Genomic DNA, 17,262 nt, shown 5'->3' with positions numbered 1-17,262 from the left:
TCAATAAATGTAGGTAAAACTTTAAATATTCTGATAATTGTGTAAAGGTAGGAAAATTTTCCTAAAGTATGTGAGTTTTTAATTTAATGTGCTTTAAATATTTTCCAGGAGAACTGATTGTTCAAACTGTTACCTGAAATACAGTCTTTCTTCCTGGAAAAATTATTGAGTATGTTTAGTTTTTACACTTTAGGATGGCATATTTCAAATGTACTGCTTTATTTAGTGTAGCTCACAAAATAAATTAATACTTTATAGTCCATATGCCAATGCTTTATTTTTAGCTTGTTCTTATGTATCCTGGTTTTAAGTATACTATAAATTGATGGATAATTCTGTGTCCATCCTGTCTATATGTTTGATTTTATACATTGTACTTTTTTTTAGTCATGTTAAAGAACATTACTCTGCAGTCATCTTTAGCTACATTTTCTCTGTGGACTGATTACTGTGGGTGAGAGATTCTTAAAATATGCTTCCATCAAATACAATTATGCTGCTTCTTTTTAAAAAGTGACCTTTGGCCCCCACATATATTTCCAGCTATTACTCCATCTCTATATTCACTGTACAGAAAAGCTACTAAAAAGTTTTTACTTCTTGCAGGCTTTCATAAACCTGTTCTAGTACGGTTTTCCTCTCTACAACCTCACTGAAATAGTTCTCCTTGAGGCACGAGTTATCTCTACATTGCCTAATCAAACCCTCAGGCCTCAGTCTATGTGTTAGCTTCCAAGATAGTTTCCCAAAGTTGGGTCATTCCCTGTTTAGGAAACAAGTTCCTTCCTTGACTTCTGAGTATCAGTCTTCCTCATTTCTTCCTACTTCACTAGGCACTTCTTGGTCTCATTTGTTTATTCCTTGTCATCCCTCTGACTTCTAAATGAGTTGCCTACGATTAGTCCTCTGGTCTTTATTCTGCCTACACTTTGTTATCTTATCTCATGATTTTAAATAATATCTCTGTGTGAAGATTGTTTAAATTGATTATATTAAACTTCTCCCTTGAACATCAGATTAGATATTCAGTTCCCACAATAACTTGACTTTCTCTTGACTTTCTTCAGGGGCATCTTCAAATACCAACTGATCAGACATGCCTGTACCTTAAATACCTCCTTGTCCAAGCACTCTTCCTCCAACCCTGTGTTAGTTTTTCTCTATAATTCTTTTCACCTGGCATGTTGTATACACAGATATACATTTACATGTCAGTAACACCCTCTTCCAACAACACAAGGGAAGACTCTACACATGGACATCACCAGATGGGCAACACCAAAATCAGATTGATTATATTCTTTGCAGCCAAAGATGGAGAAGCTCTATACAGTCAGCAAAAACAAGACCAGGCGCTGACTGTGGCTCAGATCATGAGCTCCTTATTGCCAAATTCAGACTTAAATTGAAGAAAGTAGGGAAAACCCCTAGACCATTCAGGTATGACCTCAATCAAATCCCTTATGATTATACAGTGGAAGTGAGAAATAGATTTAAGGGCCTAGGTCTGATAGATAGTGCCTGATGAACTATGGAATGAGGTTCATGACATTGTACAGGAGACAGGGATCAAGACCATCCCCATGGAAAAGAAATGCAAAAAAGCAAAATGGCTGTCTGGGGAGGCCTTACAAATAGCTGTGAAAAGCAGAGAAGCGAAAAGCAAAGGAGAAAAGGAAAGTATAAGCATCTGAATGCAGAGTTCCAAAGAATAGCAAGAAGAGATAAGAAAGCCTTCCTCAGCGATCAATGCAAAGAAATAGAGGAAAAGAACAGAATGGGAAAGACTAGAGATCTCTTCAAGAAAATTAGAGATACCAAGGGAACATTTCATTCAAAAATGGGCTCGATAAAGGAGAGAAATGGTATGGACCTAACAGAAGCAGAAGATATTAAGAAGAGGTGGCAAGAATACACAGAAGAACTGTACAAAAAAGATCTTCACGACCCAGATAGTCATGATGATGTGATCACTCACTTAGAGCCAGACATCTTGGAATGTGAAGTCAAGTGGGCCTTAGAAAGCATCACTACGAACAAAGCTAGTGGAGGTGATGGAATTCCAATTGAGCTGTTTCAAATCCTGAAAGATGATGCTGTGAAAGTGCTCCACTCAATATGCCACCAAATTTGGAAGACTCAGCAGTGGCCACAGGACTGGAAAAGGTCAGTTTTCATTCCAATCCCAAAGAAAGGCAATGCCAAAGAAGGCTTAAACTACCACACAGTTGTACTCATCTCACACGCTAGTAAAGTAATGCTCAAAATTCTCCAAGCCAGGCTTCAGCAATAGGTGAACTGTGAACTTCCAGATATTCAAGCTGGTTTACAAAAGGAAGAGAAACCAGAGATCAAATTGCCATCCGCTGGATCGTTGAAAAAGCAAGAGAGTTCCAGAAAAACATCTATTTCTGCTTTATTGACTATGCCAAAGCCTTTGACTGTGTGGATCACAATAAACTGGAAAATTCTGAAAGAGATGGGAATACCAGACCACCTAACTTGCCTCTTGAGAAACCTATATGCAGGCCAGGGGGCAACAGTTAGAACTGGACATGGAACAACAGACTGGTTCCAAATAGGGAAAGGAGTGCGTTAAGGCTATATATTGTCACCCTGCTTATTTGACTTCTATGCAGAGTACATCATGAGGAACGCTGGACTGGAAGAAACACAAGCTGGAATCAAGATTGCCAGGAGAAATCTCAATAACCTCAGATATGCAGATGACACCACCCTTATGGCAGAAAGTGAAGAGGAACTCAAAAGCCTCTTGATGAAAGTGAAAGAGGAGCGTGAAAAAGTTGGCTTAAAGCTCAACATTCAGAAAACTAAGATCATGGCATCTGGTCCCATCACTTCATGGGAAATAGATGGGGAAACAGTAGAAACAGTGTCAGACTTATTTGGGGGGGCTCCAAAATTGCTGCAGATGGTGACTGCAGCCATGAAATTAAAAGACGCTTACTCCTTGGAAGAAAAGTTATGACCAACCTAGATAGCATATTCAAAAGCAGAGACATTACTTTGACGACTAAGGTCCATCTAGTCAAGACTATGAAATGGTTTTTCCATTAGTCATGTGTGGATGTGAGAGTTGGACTGTGAGGAAAGCTGAGTGCCAAAGAATTGATGCTTTTGAACTGTGGTGTTGGAGAAGACTCTTGAGAGTCCCTTGGACTGCAAGGAGATCCAACCAGTCCATTCTAAAGGAGATCAACCCTGGGATTTCTTTGGAAGGAATGATGCCAAAGCTGAAACTCCAGTACTTTGGCCACCTCATGCGAAGAGTTGACTCATTGGAAAAGACTCCGATGCTGGGAGGGATTGGGGGCGGGAGGAGAAGGGGACGACAGAGGATGAGATGGCTGGATGGCATCACTGACTTGATGGACGTGAGTTTGAGTGTACTTTGGGAGTTGGTGATGGACAGGGAGGCCTGGCGTGCTGCGATTCTTGTGGTCTCAGAGAGTCGGACACGACTGAGCAACTGAACTGACCGAACTGAGCATGTAAATAAAATATTTATATAAGTAAGATTTATGTAACATAAATATTTAAATGTTATACTTATATGAGGGCTTCCCTGGTGGCTCAGACATTAAAGAATTTGCCTGCAGTGCAAAACCAGTTTCGATCTCTGGGTGGCATAGATCCCCTTGAGAAGGAACTGGCAAACTATTCCAATATTCTTGCCCGGAGAATCCCGTGGACAGAGGAGCCTGCAAGCTACAGTCCATGGAGTTGCGAAGAGTCAGACATGACTGAGCAACTAACATACATATATGGACATAAATATTTATGTGTAAATAGGTACCCATTATGGTGTTGCTATTAGCCACTCAGTCGTGTCTGATTCTTTGCGATCCCAAGGACTGTAGTCACCAGGCTCCCCTATCCATGGGATTTTCCAGGCAAGAATACTGGAGTATGTTGCCATTCCCTTCTCCAGGAGATCTTCCTGACCCATGGATCAAACCCTCGTCTCCTGCTTTGCAGGCAGACCCTTCACTGACAGAGCCACTGGGGAAACCCAACATAAATATTTATGTGTAAATATGTATACATATAAGCCAGTGAGGGTGCTCACGATAGCGCCTTCTTCAACGGCAATGCCAAAGAATGCTCAAACTGCCACACAGTTGCACTCATTTCACATGCTAGCAAAGTAATGCTCAAAATTCTCCAAGCCAGGCTACAACAGTATGTGAACTGTGAACTTCCAGATGTTCAAGCTGGATTTAGAAAAGGCAGAGGAATCAGAGATCAAATTGCCAACATCCGTTGGCTCATCAAAAAAACAGAGTTCCAGAAAAAGATCTACTTTGCTTTATTGACTATGCCAAAGCCTTTGACTGTGTGGATCACAATGAACTGTGGAAAATTCTTCAAGAGATAGGAATACCAGACCAGCTGATCTGCTTCCTGAGAAATCTGTATGCATGTCAAGAAGCAACAGTTAGAAACTGAACATGTAACAACAGACTGGTTCCAAATCAGAAGAGGAGTATATCAAGGCTGTATATTGTCACTCTGCTCATTTAACTTATATGCAGAGTACATCATGAGACACGCTGGGCTGGAAGAAGCACAAGCTGGAATCAAGATTGCCAGGAGAAATATCAATAACCTCAAATATGCAGATGACACTGCACTTACAGCAGAAAGCAAAGAAGAACTAAAGAGCCTCTTGATGAAAGTGAAAGAGGAGAGTGAAAAAGTTGGCTTAGAGGTCAACATTCAGAAAACTAAGATTATGGCATCTAGTCCCATCACTTCATGGCAAATAGATGGGGAGACAGTGGAAATAGTGAGAGACTTTATTGTTTTGGGCTCCAGAATCACTGCAGATGGTGACTGTAGCCATGAAATTAAAAGATGCTTTTTGGAAAAAAAGTTATGATCAACTTAGACAGCATATTAAAAAGCAGAGATGTTACTTTGCAAACAAATGTCCGTCTAGTCAAAGCTTTGGTTTTTCTAGTAGTCATGTATGGATGTTGGTCTGGAAAGAAAGCTGAGTGCCAAAGAATTGATGCTTTTGAACTGTGATGTTGGAGAAGACTCTTGAGAGTCCCTTGAACTGCAAGGAGATCCAACCAGTCCATGCTAAAGGAAATCAGTCCTGAGTATTCATTAGAAGGACTGATGCTGAAGCTGAAACTCCAATATTTTGGCCACCTGATGCAAAGAACTGACTGATTTGAAAAGACCGTGATGCTGGGAAAGATTGAAGGAGGGGGCAGAAGGGGACAACAGAGGATGAGATGGTTGGATGGCATCACCAACTTGATGGATATGAGTTGGAGTAAGCTCTGGGAATTGGTGATGGACAGAGAAGCCTGGTGTGCTGCAGTCCATGGGGTTGCAAAGAGTCAGACACGACTGAGTGACTGAACTGACTTATGTATACATATTTTACATTTATATATTTATACATGTAAAATAAGTATTTGTAAATATTTTTATATCTTGTTCAGTTGGCCAGTCATGTCTGACTCTGCAAGACCATGGACTGCAGCATGCTGTATGTCTACATGGGTATAAATATATGTATACTACATATGTCAGTGTTACATAAAGACAGAGAAACATTTACTTTCTATAATCTTTATATATAAATGAGTATATATATTTATACATATGTCTTTTGGTGTGTTTTCCCCTACTAGAATTTATTAGAATCCAGTCTCCATGAAGCTGCTGCTACTGCGAAGTTGCTTCAGTTGTGTCCGACTCTTTGCGACCCCATGGACTGCAGCCTACCAGGCTCCTCCGCCCATGGGATTTTCCAGGCAAGAGTGCTGGAGTGGGTTGCCATTGCCTTCGCCGTCCATGAAGCTGGGTCCCTGAAATCCCTGGACTTTAATAGACACTGAATGACCACTTAATTGCATTCCAGACAACATGCTTGATTCTATGATACTCATCCTTCTTAAGAATTTTAGCAACAGCAACAAAACAAAACAAAAAAAATCCCTAACCACCTATCATAGTAAGGAACTTTTGGTTAACCTCTAGATTTTACATGTTAAGAAGTTGACTTCACTTGCTACAAATCAAGCACCTACAGTGAAGGAGTAAAATGGTTTGGATAGTTTATGCCAGAGGAGTCTGGTAAACTCAAATTCTGTTGTATCATTCACCTGGAAATCTTGTGCGGTGCCTTGATTTTTGATATTTCAGAAGAAGTTAACAAAGCCAATCTTTTTTTCTTTCCTGTGCCCATATCATATTTTGGGATATTTGAAAGAATTTCATGAGGCTGCAAAGTTTGAGCTGTTTCCTAAGATTCAACTTTTGTGTCCAACTTTTCTGATCCCCTAGTGACTCACAAGATTATTTTTTCTAATTGATGTTAATATCCTGAACCTGAAACCAACAGGGAAAAATAAGAACAGTGATTCTGTTTTTTTCCAGTAAAGGAGTTTAGTTCCAGTTGAACAGGAGGTTTCAACAGATGGCAGCTGAAATATATCTCTCTGTAGTGTAATTTCAGAGTTTAAAGAATTGTATAGGCCATCATTGGAGAAGGAAATGGCAACCCACTCCAGTATTCTTTCCTAGAGAATCCCATGGACAGAGGAGCCTGGTGGGCTGCTGTACATAGGGTCACACAGAGTCGGACACGAATGAAGCAGCTTAGCATGTGTGCATGTGTTGGAGAAGGAAATGGCAACCCACTCCAGTATTCTTGCCTGGAGAATCCCATGGACAGAGGAGCCTGGTGGGCTGCCGTCTGTGGGGTTGCACAGAGTCAGACACGACTGAAGTGACTTAGCAGCAGCAGCAGCATAGGCCATCGTCTACCACTGCTCATGCTCTGTGTTGAGGATGTATCAGAGTAATTGCATTTGTGAAACTGTGCAACATTCTTTCACATTTTCATTCTTTTATATGTAAGATTTCTTTTGCCTGGACTGATCTTTCCTTTGATTTGGCTTTACCTTCTCTAGGATGTTTCTTCTGACCTCCTTGTCTTTGTTTAAGCCAATTCTGTCTCTGTGTCTGAAAGACCTTTTATGTATTTTACATAAATTATCACACATTATTAATTTGCTAATCTCATTTCCCCCAAATATTGTTTATTGAAACAATAAACTCTCTTTTATTTCTGTGTTCAGTTTATATCATATTTGTTGTTGTTTAGTCGCTAAGTCATGTGCGAATCTTTTGTGACCCCCGTGGACTGTAGCCTGCCAGGCTCCCTTGTCCATGGAATTTTCTATGCAAGAATACTGGAGTGGGTTGCCATTTCCTTCTCCAGGGGATCTTCCCAGCCCAAGGATCAAACTCGTGTCTCCTGCATTGGTAGGCAGGTTCTTCCCACTGAGCCACCAGGGAAGCCCATTTATTTTGTATAGTGCCTGCCATAAGTAGGTTCAATAACTGAATGAAAGAATTTCAAGTCCTCTCTTCCACCAGCTTAGCAGTAAGAACTAGCATTTCCCCGGGTTCTAAGCTATTAGTTGAAGTAACAGAAAAGAAATTTCTCATCAGAATCTTCCTTAATTTGGTTTTTCTCATTAGAATTCCTGTGTTTCTTTGTCTGGGTAAATATACTCAGTAGACAAGTTGAGATCCTGAAAACATTTTGAAGTTTTGGGACTACATGAACTAAATAAAGCTGCTGCTGCTAAGTCGCTCAGTTGTGTCCAACTCTGTGTGACCCCATAGACAGCAGCCCACCAGGCTCCACCATCCCTGGGATTCTCCAGGCAAGAACACTGGAGTGGGTTGCCATTTCCTTCTCCAGTGCATGAAAGTGAAAAGTGAAAGTGAAGTCGCTCAGTCGTTTCCAACTCTTAGCAACCCCATGGACTGCAGCCCACCAGGCTCCTCCATCCATGGGATTTTCCAGGCAAGAGGACTGGAGTGGGGTGCCAAATAAAGCTAGGTATAATAAAATGCTTTCTAACGTTTATTCTGTTTTGAACACATTTTTATTTAAGAAGTCACTGTCACTCACTTATCAGTTGAAATGCTTTATTCGTCAAAGGTATTTTTTAAAATTACTTAAAGCCTTTTTTATATTTCAAATTAGATATCCTAGTCTTAGATTTAAAACTCATTTTTCCTGAAGATATTTTCTCTTGAAGAGTAACATGCTTTCATAGAGTGTGTTGAAAATTAGGGAAATCAAGGGTTCTTGCTCTGTCAGGTGCAGTGTTTAGAGTATTATTTTGATAAAATCCAGTTGCTCTGATATGACTAGAAAATACTTGCTCCCTTGGATTATAATAGCAGGGGAAAAACTGTGGCATAGGTAAAAATTCACCGTAATTACTTGAATTGGTTTTATACATAATCATCTTGGGTTTTGATAGTGAGGTAGTCGTATGGAGTGTCTTTGGATCCAGCATACATGAAAACACCGGATTGCCAGGATTCACACAAGGGGGCAGTTCAGGTTTCATTTCTGTGTCTGAATTTGAAGCTGAAGTACTTTTCTTATCCTAAAAGATAAATGCATAAAATAATTATCAATTATACAGTTCTGAAAAAAAGAAACAGAATTATTTAAACTAAGCCCTAACCTTTTTTATACAACTCATAAAAATTGACTGGAAAAAGATCAAAGATTTGAATGTAAGATCTGACACCATAAAACTCCTAGAAGAAAACAGGGAAAAAGGTCCTTGGAGGTGCCTTAGTAATGATTTTTAGATATGGCAACAAAACTACAAACAACAAAAGCAAAAATCAATAAGTGTGGCTACAACAAACTAAAAAGCTTCCAAACAGCACAAAAACAGCAGAATGAAGAGGCAACCTTGGAATGGGAAAACATATGTGCAAACCATATATCAGATAAGGGGTTAACTTCTAAAATATCTTGAGAACTTATACAATTCAGTAGCAAAAAACCAAGCAATATAATTAAATAATGGGCAGAGGATCTGAACAGACATTTCCCTCAAAGACGCATAGATAACTAACAAGTACATGAAAAGATGTTGAACATTCCCAGTCATCAGAGAAATGCAGACCTAAACTACAATATGATGTCACTCCACACCTGAAGAATGGCTATTATCAAAAAGTTAAGAGAGAATAAGAGTTGAGGATGTGGAGAAAAGGGAACTGTTGGTGGAAATGTAAATTGGTACAGTCACTATGGAAAACAGTGTGGAATTTCCTCAAAAAACTAAAGATAGAACTACCATATGATCCAGCAGTTTCACTTCTTAGATATCCAAAGGAAATGAAGTCACATCTTGAAGAGATATCTGCACTCCCATGTTCATTGCAGCGTTATTCATAATAGCTAAAACATGGAAACAAGTATTCATCAACAGATGCATGGATGGAGAAACACATACACACAGAATGGAGTACTATCAGTCATAATAAAAGAAGAGTCCTGCCATTTGCAGCAATATTGAGGACCTTGAAATCATGTTAAGTGAAGTAAATCAGAGAAAGACAAATGTTGTATGATCTCAGATATATGTAGAATCTTAAAAAGAACAGCAGAATGGTAGTTATCAGGGGCTGGGTATGGGGGTAAATGGAGAGATGATGGTCAAAGAATACCAACTTTCAGTTGTAAGAAGAGTAAGTTCTAGGGACGTAACATATAGTATGGTTACTGCCATTAACAATACTGTATTTGAAAGTTTGAGAGTAGATGTTTCACCACACACAGAAAAATTTCTAATTATGTGAGGTGATGGATGTATCAGCTAATCATACTGTGTTAATCATTTCACAATATATATCAAAGCATCATGTTGTACCCCCTACTGCTGCTGCGAAGTCACTTCAGTCTTGTCCGACTCTGTGCGACCCCATAGACAGCAGCCCACCAGGCTCCCCCGTCCTTGGGATTCTCCAGGCAAGAACACTGGAGTGGGTTGCCATTTCCTTCTCCAATGTGTGAAAGTGAAAAGTGAAAGGGAAGTCACTCAGTCGTGTCCGACTCTTAGCGACCCCATGGACTGCAGCCTACCAGCCTCCTCTGCCCATGGGATTTTCCAGGCAAGAGTACTGGAGTGGAGTGCCATTGCCTTCTCTGGTTGTACCCATAAACTTACACAAATGTTACATGTCAGTTATACCTCAATAAAGCTAGAAAATCACAAGAAAACAAAAACAGCCCCATCTACTCTCCTTTTGGGAGTCCTTTTCTCTTGAGGACATTGAAGAGTACCCATTATATTATATTATAATGCCTTCCTTGGACTGCAAGGAGATCAAACCAGTCACTCCTAAAGGAGATCAACCATGAATATTCATTGGAAAGATTGATGCTAAAGGTGAAGCTCCAGTACTTTGGCCACCTGATGGGAAGAGCCAGCTCACTGGAAAAGACCTTGATGCTGGGAAAGATTGAAGGCAAAAGAAGAGGGCAAAAGAGGATGAGATGGTTAGATAGCATTACCGACCTAATGGACATGAACTTGAGAAAACTGGGAGATAGTGGAGGACAGGGAAGCCTGGTGTGCTGCAGTCCATGGGGTCACAGAGAGTCAGACACAACTCAGTGACTGAACTATATATGTATGGGCTTCCCTGGTGGCTCGGATGGTAAAGAATCCATCTGCAATGCGGGAGACCTGGGTTCAATACCTGGGTCAGGAAGATCCCCTGGAGGAGGGCATGGCAACGCACATCAGTATTCCTGTCTGGAGAATCTCCATGGACCGAGGAACCTGGCAGGTTACATCCCATGGGTCACAAAGAGTCGGACACGAGTGAGCGACTAAGCACATATATATGTATATTAAATTTATATACATTTCAATTATATATGTCTGTACAGAGCAAACTTGTCAAAAGTATGTACAAGATAAGTTTTAAAAATCCTGTACTAGAACTGTGAGAACTTATAAAAATGTGTAAACTATAGAATAAGATGCAATAGATCATAGTTCAAAGAGGGCATACAGTTGAATTTTAGAGTGAAAAAGGAACAAGATAAACATTCAGCAGTCTTAACCTTGTGGATCTTTGCTTTGTGTATTAAGCAAATAATTACACAACAACTAATTACAACTGTGGTAAATGCTATGAAGAAAAAAAAAAGGTATTTATGAAGACTCAGGGGGGGTTCTAATCTAGTGTGAGGGCCTAGGAAGGCCATTCTGGTGAAGTGTCTTTGAATCTAAGACTGGAAGGCAAGGAAGGAAAAGATAGAAAAGGGCACAGAGAAAAAGCGTGGCCCAAGTGGAGTGAAAATGGCTTGAGATGAGGAGAGAGGGGCAGGGGCAGAACATGAAGGGTCTGGTTGACTATGTGAGAAGTTTGGATCTTTATGGTAAAAGCAATGGAAAGCTATTGAAGAGTTTTAAAGAGAAACATGTCATGAGGTAACAATTTTTAGTATGATTACTTGGCTGTCAGAGCCTTGAATGGATGTGGAGAGGGGCTTCAGTAGTCCATGTGACTGACGATGATGATTTCTAGAAAGATGGTGGTACAGAGCGACTAGGAAATAAAGTTGAGACATATTTTGAAAGTAGAATCCATAGGACCTGGTAACTGATGGATGTGGATGGAGAGGAAGAGGGACATATCAAGGAAGACCCCAGATTTCTGGACAAACATTTGGGTAGATGGCCATTTGCTACAATTTGTAACTAACATAATAAATTTAATAAATATTCAAAATAATTTAGCTATTTGGGGGAGGAGGGAGCCAGACAGTAAAAAGAATGAATACAAAAGTGATATTTTCTAGCACATGAACATAACATGCTTTATCTTCAGCAAAGTCATGTCCATTAAAATCAACCAGCTTCAACCATGAAGGTGAAATTCACATGGAACAGACTACGGACCTTATTTATCACTCATTCAACAAATATTGAGTACCTACTGTGTGCCAGGCATTGTTAGATGCTGGAAAAATAGTGATTAAAAATATGAAGTCCCACATTTTATTGTATAGGAGATAAACACATAGGAAACCAGCTCAATAATGTTGGGAAATTGGTTAGTTATTTTTTAAAAAGGTAGGTCTTCACCTTCAAAATTAAGTGTAAACAGTTCTAGGTTCTGATGTTGCTAGTAATAAATGCTGCATGACTTTGATGAAGTTACTTTGCAAGGATTCTATATATATAAACATAAAACAGAAGAGATGGATTAGATAGGTTTGTTTCCTAATCTGAGGATATAAGGGCTCTCCAAATGTAGCCATAGGAAAGTGATTTTCAGTTATTTGAAAAACATGAATGAAGAGTGTACATTTACTTGTGATAAGGCCCTTAAAAATGCATTCTGTGGGGTCCATGTCAGCAAAAAATTTTGGCAGTTTAAAAAAGCCCCCCAAATTTGGCAATTTCTGAAATACTTAACATCTAAGTCCTTTCAGATCAGAAATTATGTTATAATCTAACCTTACAGAGAGGTTGGCAGGGTACAGTGCGTGTGTGCATGCGTGCTAAGTTGCTTCAGTCCTGTCTGGTTCTTCGCAGCCCTATGGACTGTAGCCCACCAGGCTCCTCTGTCCATAGGGATTCTTCAGGCAAGAATACTGGAGTGGGTTGCTGTGCCTGCCTCCAGGGGATCTTCCTGACTCAGGGATTGAACCCACCTCTCATTTGTCTCCTGCATTGGCAGTCGGTCTTTTTACCACTGGTGCCACCTGGAAAGCCCCAGGGTACTGTAATTGTGACTTTTTAAGGTTGAATTAAATAGAAGGTTGCTTATATGCATTAAAATTCTTTTTCTTTGAAGACTTTATAGTAGATTCTGTGATTCATGAGGCTTAGACCCTTTAAGAATTCTAAATTCTTAAAACTAGCAAGCGTAAAGTCTCGGTTTCTCCAGCTCTAAAATGGAGGAAAGAATATTGGCCACGTTGTGTCAGGATCAGATTTGGGTCAGATTAGTTTGGTTTCTCTTAAAATAACCCAGCTCACTCTGAATTCCTGGGTGATTCCACTTAATGTCTCAGCAAAATTGTTTCCCACTATCAGAAACCTATTTGTTTTGAAATCTTTAGTTCTAGTCTGCAAATGTGAAGTATTTACTCCACCTTCTTTTTTTTAAAGCTTCAAAATTTAGACCTATTTATTATTTTATATTGACATTTAATGGATCTAATTTGAGATGTTAAAATTCATAATCCACTTTTGTTCACATTTGAAGAAGTATGATAGTATTAGGGGAGTAGCACAAGGCAAGAACTGTGTGACCTACATTTCAATCCTTTATCATCACTGCACCTTTGTTTTTATATTGTCAGTAAAACTGGTTAAAAAAATTTGCTATAGTTCCTGTGGTTGGAAAGTGAAAGAAAATCAGATGTAAATAATAACATTACTATATAAATGGAACCAATTTTTATCATTTTCTTTTTTGCAGGTATACCTATGCATATGCACCATCTTCCACAATTCAGTTCTGAAATTTACAGGTTAAGAACATTTACACTAGTATGCTCCCATTTACTAACACTCATTATCTTGTAGGAAGCTGGCAAAGCTGGAAATAAAACTAATCAGATCTTGCTATTTATCCTTTTTAACACTGCTTATTAAATTGTTTTAAATATCCAGAGCAGAGACATTGGAGCAGAGTAAGTCCCCAGAATGTTACGGCATTCTGACAACAGGTCACTTTGTCTCAAAATGTCAAGGTTCCCACGATTCTTAAGTGGGAGGTGCTGCTTTGTGACTTGTGAAAGTACCAATCCTGATTTAATTTATGGACACCAGTCAGGTTGCCCAGGGCAACCTCACTAACAGAGGTTCTGACTTTCAAATTACCCTCTACAACTGGCTCTGAAATTCGGATCAACTTTGACTCCACATGTAATAGCGAAAACAGAATGTAGTCAAAATAGAAGACAAATGAGCTGAAAAATTTTGTTGGCATCTGTACCATACAATCTGTAGAAGTTACTGTCCACCTAAATCTTTTGTACCTCCAGAACAATTCACAAATGTTTATGGACTTTGAAATAAAATAAAAATTACCCATCACTTTTACTTTATATCCTAGGTCCTCACTGCAGCTTTCTTATTTAGGTTTGCTGCTAAGTCACTTCAGTCGTGTCCAACTCTGTGCGCCCCCATAGACAGCAGCCCACCAGGCTCCCCTGCCCCTGGGATTCTCCAGGCAAGAACACTGGAGTGGGCTGCCATTTCTTTCTCCAATGCACGAAAGTGAAAAGTCAAAGTGAAGTCGCTCAGTCCTGTCCTACCCTCAGCGACCCCATGGACTGCAGCCTACCAGGCTTCTCCATCCGTGGGATTTTCCAGTCAAGAGTACTGGAGTGGGGTGCCATTGCCTTCCCCGTATTTAGGTTTAGCCCTCTTCAAATCCGATATTTTTGAAATGTGGAGTTCAAAACAGATACATTAAAAACAAAACAGCCTAATAGAATAATAAAAAGATTACTTTAAATTCTCTGCTAGATTACACACTAAGTGACTGTTACTGAAGGATAAGAAGAAGGTTAATGAAAATTACAAATGAATCTTTTAAAATCAATTAAGTGCCTTGAATGAAATCTACAAATAAATGGTATTGGCTTTCTTACTAATTTAATACTCAGGCTCTTCTAGAATTAGAGAAGACTAGGCCACTTTTGACTTTTGCAAGTCTTTTGTTATAAACACACATTTTTATAAAGATAAATAAAAACAAGCCATTGAAATAATAAAAATGCCCATTATAGAAGTTGTAATTATAACATTAAAAGTGCTTTTTCTTCTTTGGTTTGATGTTAATCAAACAGTAACACCAACAGCAAAAAATCCCTTAAAGCCTAATTTTTAGGCACCCTTTTGTTTCTCCTCAGGCCCAACCATCCTTGTTTATGTTAAAAAATAATTTTTGGCCACAATTAGGGACAGAGAATTAAACCTTAACTTTCTACTGTTTCTATCAACAGTGATATAAATGCATCATATTCTTTCGCCCCCTCATATCCTTTTTTGAACAAGACACAATGTAAACAAATGTGAATTAACAAGGCACGTTTTTCTTGTTCAAAACCATCATCCCATTTTGCAGTGGGGTATGAGTTGCATACCATCCCCAATCATCTTTATACCTTCAGAGGCAATTCCGGCTTAATACAATGCATGTTACATCTGTGTAGTCCAGTGACTGCCTACAAAACTGGTTTTTTTGGAGCGTGGGGTGGGTGGGAATGCGAGGTGCCCCAAATTTATAGTAAAGAGTACCAACAGTCGAAAACGTCCAGCCCTCTGCCCAAACCCACCCAGTCGCACTCGGTCATTCTCGACGTCTTCTTTATTTTTTCCGCAAACGCAGTGTTTTCCTGCAGCTGATGGCAAGAAGGCCAGCGAGCACCGAGGGGACGCGGCCCTTTTTCTACACCCAATTAAAGCAGCAAAGAGCCGGTAAACGGTCGGCTGGATCAATACGCATAAACTAATCCGGCTAATCCCAGGAGCGGTCCTCCAGGGTGGAATCCTGCCAAGTGGTTGTAGCAGCCCGTCTCCATAGTAACCGGCCGCGGCGCCTCTCCAGCGCCGGGGCCCGGATGTTGTCAGGATCGCGGCCGCGGGGCCCAGCTTCCAGCAGCTTCCCGGCCGCGGTTGCGCTCCTTTTCGGGAGTCGTAGTTCTTCACTAGGCCGCCGCCAGGTATGAGGCGCGGACCGGACTACGTGTCCCGGCATGCGCCGCGGCGCCCCGCCGGCCGCCGCCTCCCGGCTGCGGACGCCTCTGAGCAGGTTGTTTTTATGAGAGGCGTCACTGCTCTCGGAGTTCTGACTGCCGCCACCGCGCCAGCCAGCGCCGTCGGGCGGAGGTGGCGCTGCCCCTTCAGGTAAGGTCCTGGGCGGGTTTGGACCCAGGGAGGGGAGTCCGCGCGACTGTCGCGGTTCTTGTGTCAGTCGTCTGGTGGAGGTATTCGTGGGGTCTCAGCTGAAGGGAGGCTTGACCCTTAGGCTCTCGGCGTTTGCGGCCGCCTGGGTGGCCCCCTCAGAACGCGGGGCCGCAGCCCCCGCGGCGGAGCAGATCCCCAGGCGTCCGGTCCGGTGGCCCTGCATCCTCGGTTTCCTGCGTGCAGACGCGAGCGGAGCGCCGGGGTTGTAGGGGAGCCGTCGGTCCGGGGGCCGCACCCGCCTTCCTCCCCTGGTCTGGCTTAAGGCTCTTCTCGGTCCTGATTGATGAGAATCCGTATGGTAAAGATGTTGTGTGCGTCAGCCCGCCGGCTTTTCAGCCAGCCGGTTTTTTTTTTTTTTTTTTTTTTGGTGACGTTTGAGCTTTGTGATGCCAGGAACAGAAAGATTAAATAATGCATTTGAGATTTCTGCTTGTCTGATAATCATCAAATGTCCCTATCCCCCCCCCATCCCCTTCCTAATCGATAAGCACCCCACGTAGCATCAGTCCACACCGTGTCTTGTACGCGTTACCTGTTTGTTTTCCTGAGTCCAACTTTTTGCCATTGGGAGCGCCAGTTTTGACGAACTCGGCCAATAGGCACTTTGTTGAGCGGGTGAAATTGGTGCTGCTTCAGTCTAGCTTTATTAAGTAATGGAATGGAGCCTTCTTGTAGCTAGACTAGGTAATTATTTTAGTACCGCAAATTTTAGGAAATTTGCCTCCAGTAAGGTCACATCTACTGACTAGTACTTGAAACGTCATTGGTAGCGCATCACTTTTTAGGTGTCAAGTTTGAATCTTATCAGGCCCCGAATTTCTCAGGGGGCTATTTATCACATCTCGGACGCTACTGTGAATGGTTTACAATTCTTTTCTACGCTATGGTCATAAAGGGGAAGGGAAGGGAGAAAGTGAGAGGATTATTTTTAATAATTTTTAATCTTTTACCCCAACCTAAGGATTGTCTAAAGAATTCTAGTTAAAGAATCCATTAAAAATCGCTCTCAAATAATAATTAAGGGTGTAGGAAATACTAATTTTTAAATGAAAATAGGTTAGAAAGTAGTGTAATTCTGTTTACTAAACTATAGAACTAGAAGCGGTTACATGTGTTATAGAAATAAGACTCAAAGGAGAGTCATAGTTATGAAAGTGATTAGATGATGCAACTACAATTTTTTTTTACATTTTCCAAATTTTCTATAGGCAAATTTAATTAAAAAAAGGGATACAGATAAAGCAATTCCAGTTATGTAAACTCTTTAAACATTAATTTTAAAAAGCAAGTAACAACAAACAACATAGGCAGAGCCCCTGTTACTGCATCCACAAACTGTGAATAACAAGTTTAAATGTAAGTTATTTGTGGAGAAGTGACAAGAAATGCTTTGGTTGGACTGGAAAGGAAAACAAAACAAATATGACACATTCTCAGCATTTGTACACCT

At 40.6% G+C, this 17,262-nt stretch overlaps 2 protein-coding genes across 8 annotated transcripts in view; one reads left to right on the top strand and one right to left on the bottom strand.

Moving 5' to 3' along the window:
* Positions 1–7,920: 7,920 nt before the first annotated feature.
* Positions 7,921–15,513, bottom strand: CUNH15orf65 (chromosome unknown C15orf65 homolog). The gene is made up of 2 exons (XM_040226575.1): positions 15,182–15,513; positions 7,921–8,456 (listed from the first exon to the last, which is right to left on the bottom strand). Exons 1-2 carry the CDS (start codon positions 15,197–15,199, stop codon positions 8,112–8,114), a joined length of 363 nt encoding a protein of 120 aa, XP_040082509.1. The 5' UTR covers positions 15,200–15,513; the 3' UTR covers positions 7,921–8,111.
* An 85-nt stretch (positions 15,514–15,598) lies between these two features.
* Positions 15,599–17,262, top strand: part of CCPG1 (cell cycle progression 1) — a 43,437-nt gene continuing 41,773 nt past the window's right edge. For 5 of the 7 annotated variants that reach the window (XM_040226557.1, XM_040226558.1, XM_040226556.1 and 2 more), the window contains exon 1: positions 15,606–15,752. The gene's annotated coding sequence lies outside the window, so the exon portion shown is untranslated. Of the gene's footprint in view, positions 15,753–17,262 lie in introns of all 7 variants that reach the window. The other 2 variants (XM_040226559.1, XM_040226560.1) reach the window with 2 other exon arrangements.

The sequence above is a fragment of the Oryx dammah genome, unplaced genomic scaffold (assembly GCF_014754425.2).
Source record: "Oryx dammah isolate SB20612 unplaced genomic scaffold, SCBI_Odam_1.1 HiC_scaffold_26, whole genome shotgun sequence".
NCBI classification, from domain to species: domain Eukaryota; kingdom Metazoa; phylum Chordata; class Mammalia; order Artiodactyla; family Bovidae; genus Oryx; species Oryx dammah.
The sequence above is the reverse complement of the archived record's forward strand: the minus strand, read 5'-3'. Positions and strand labels throughout refer to the sequence as shown.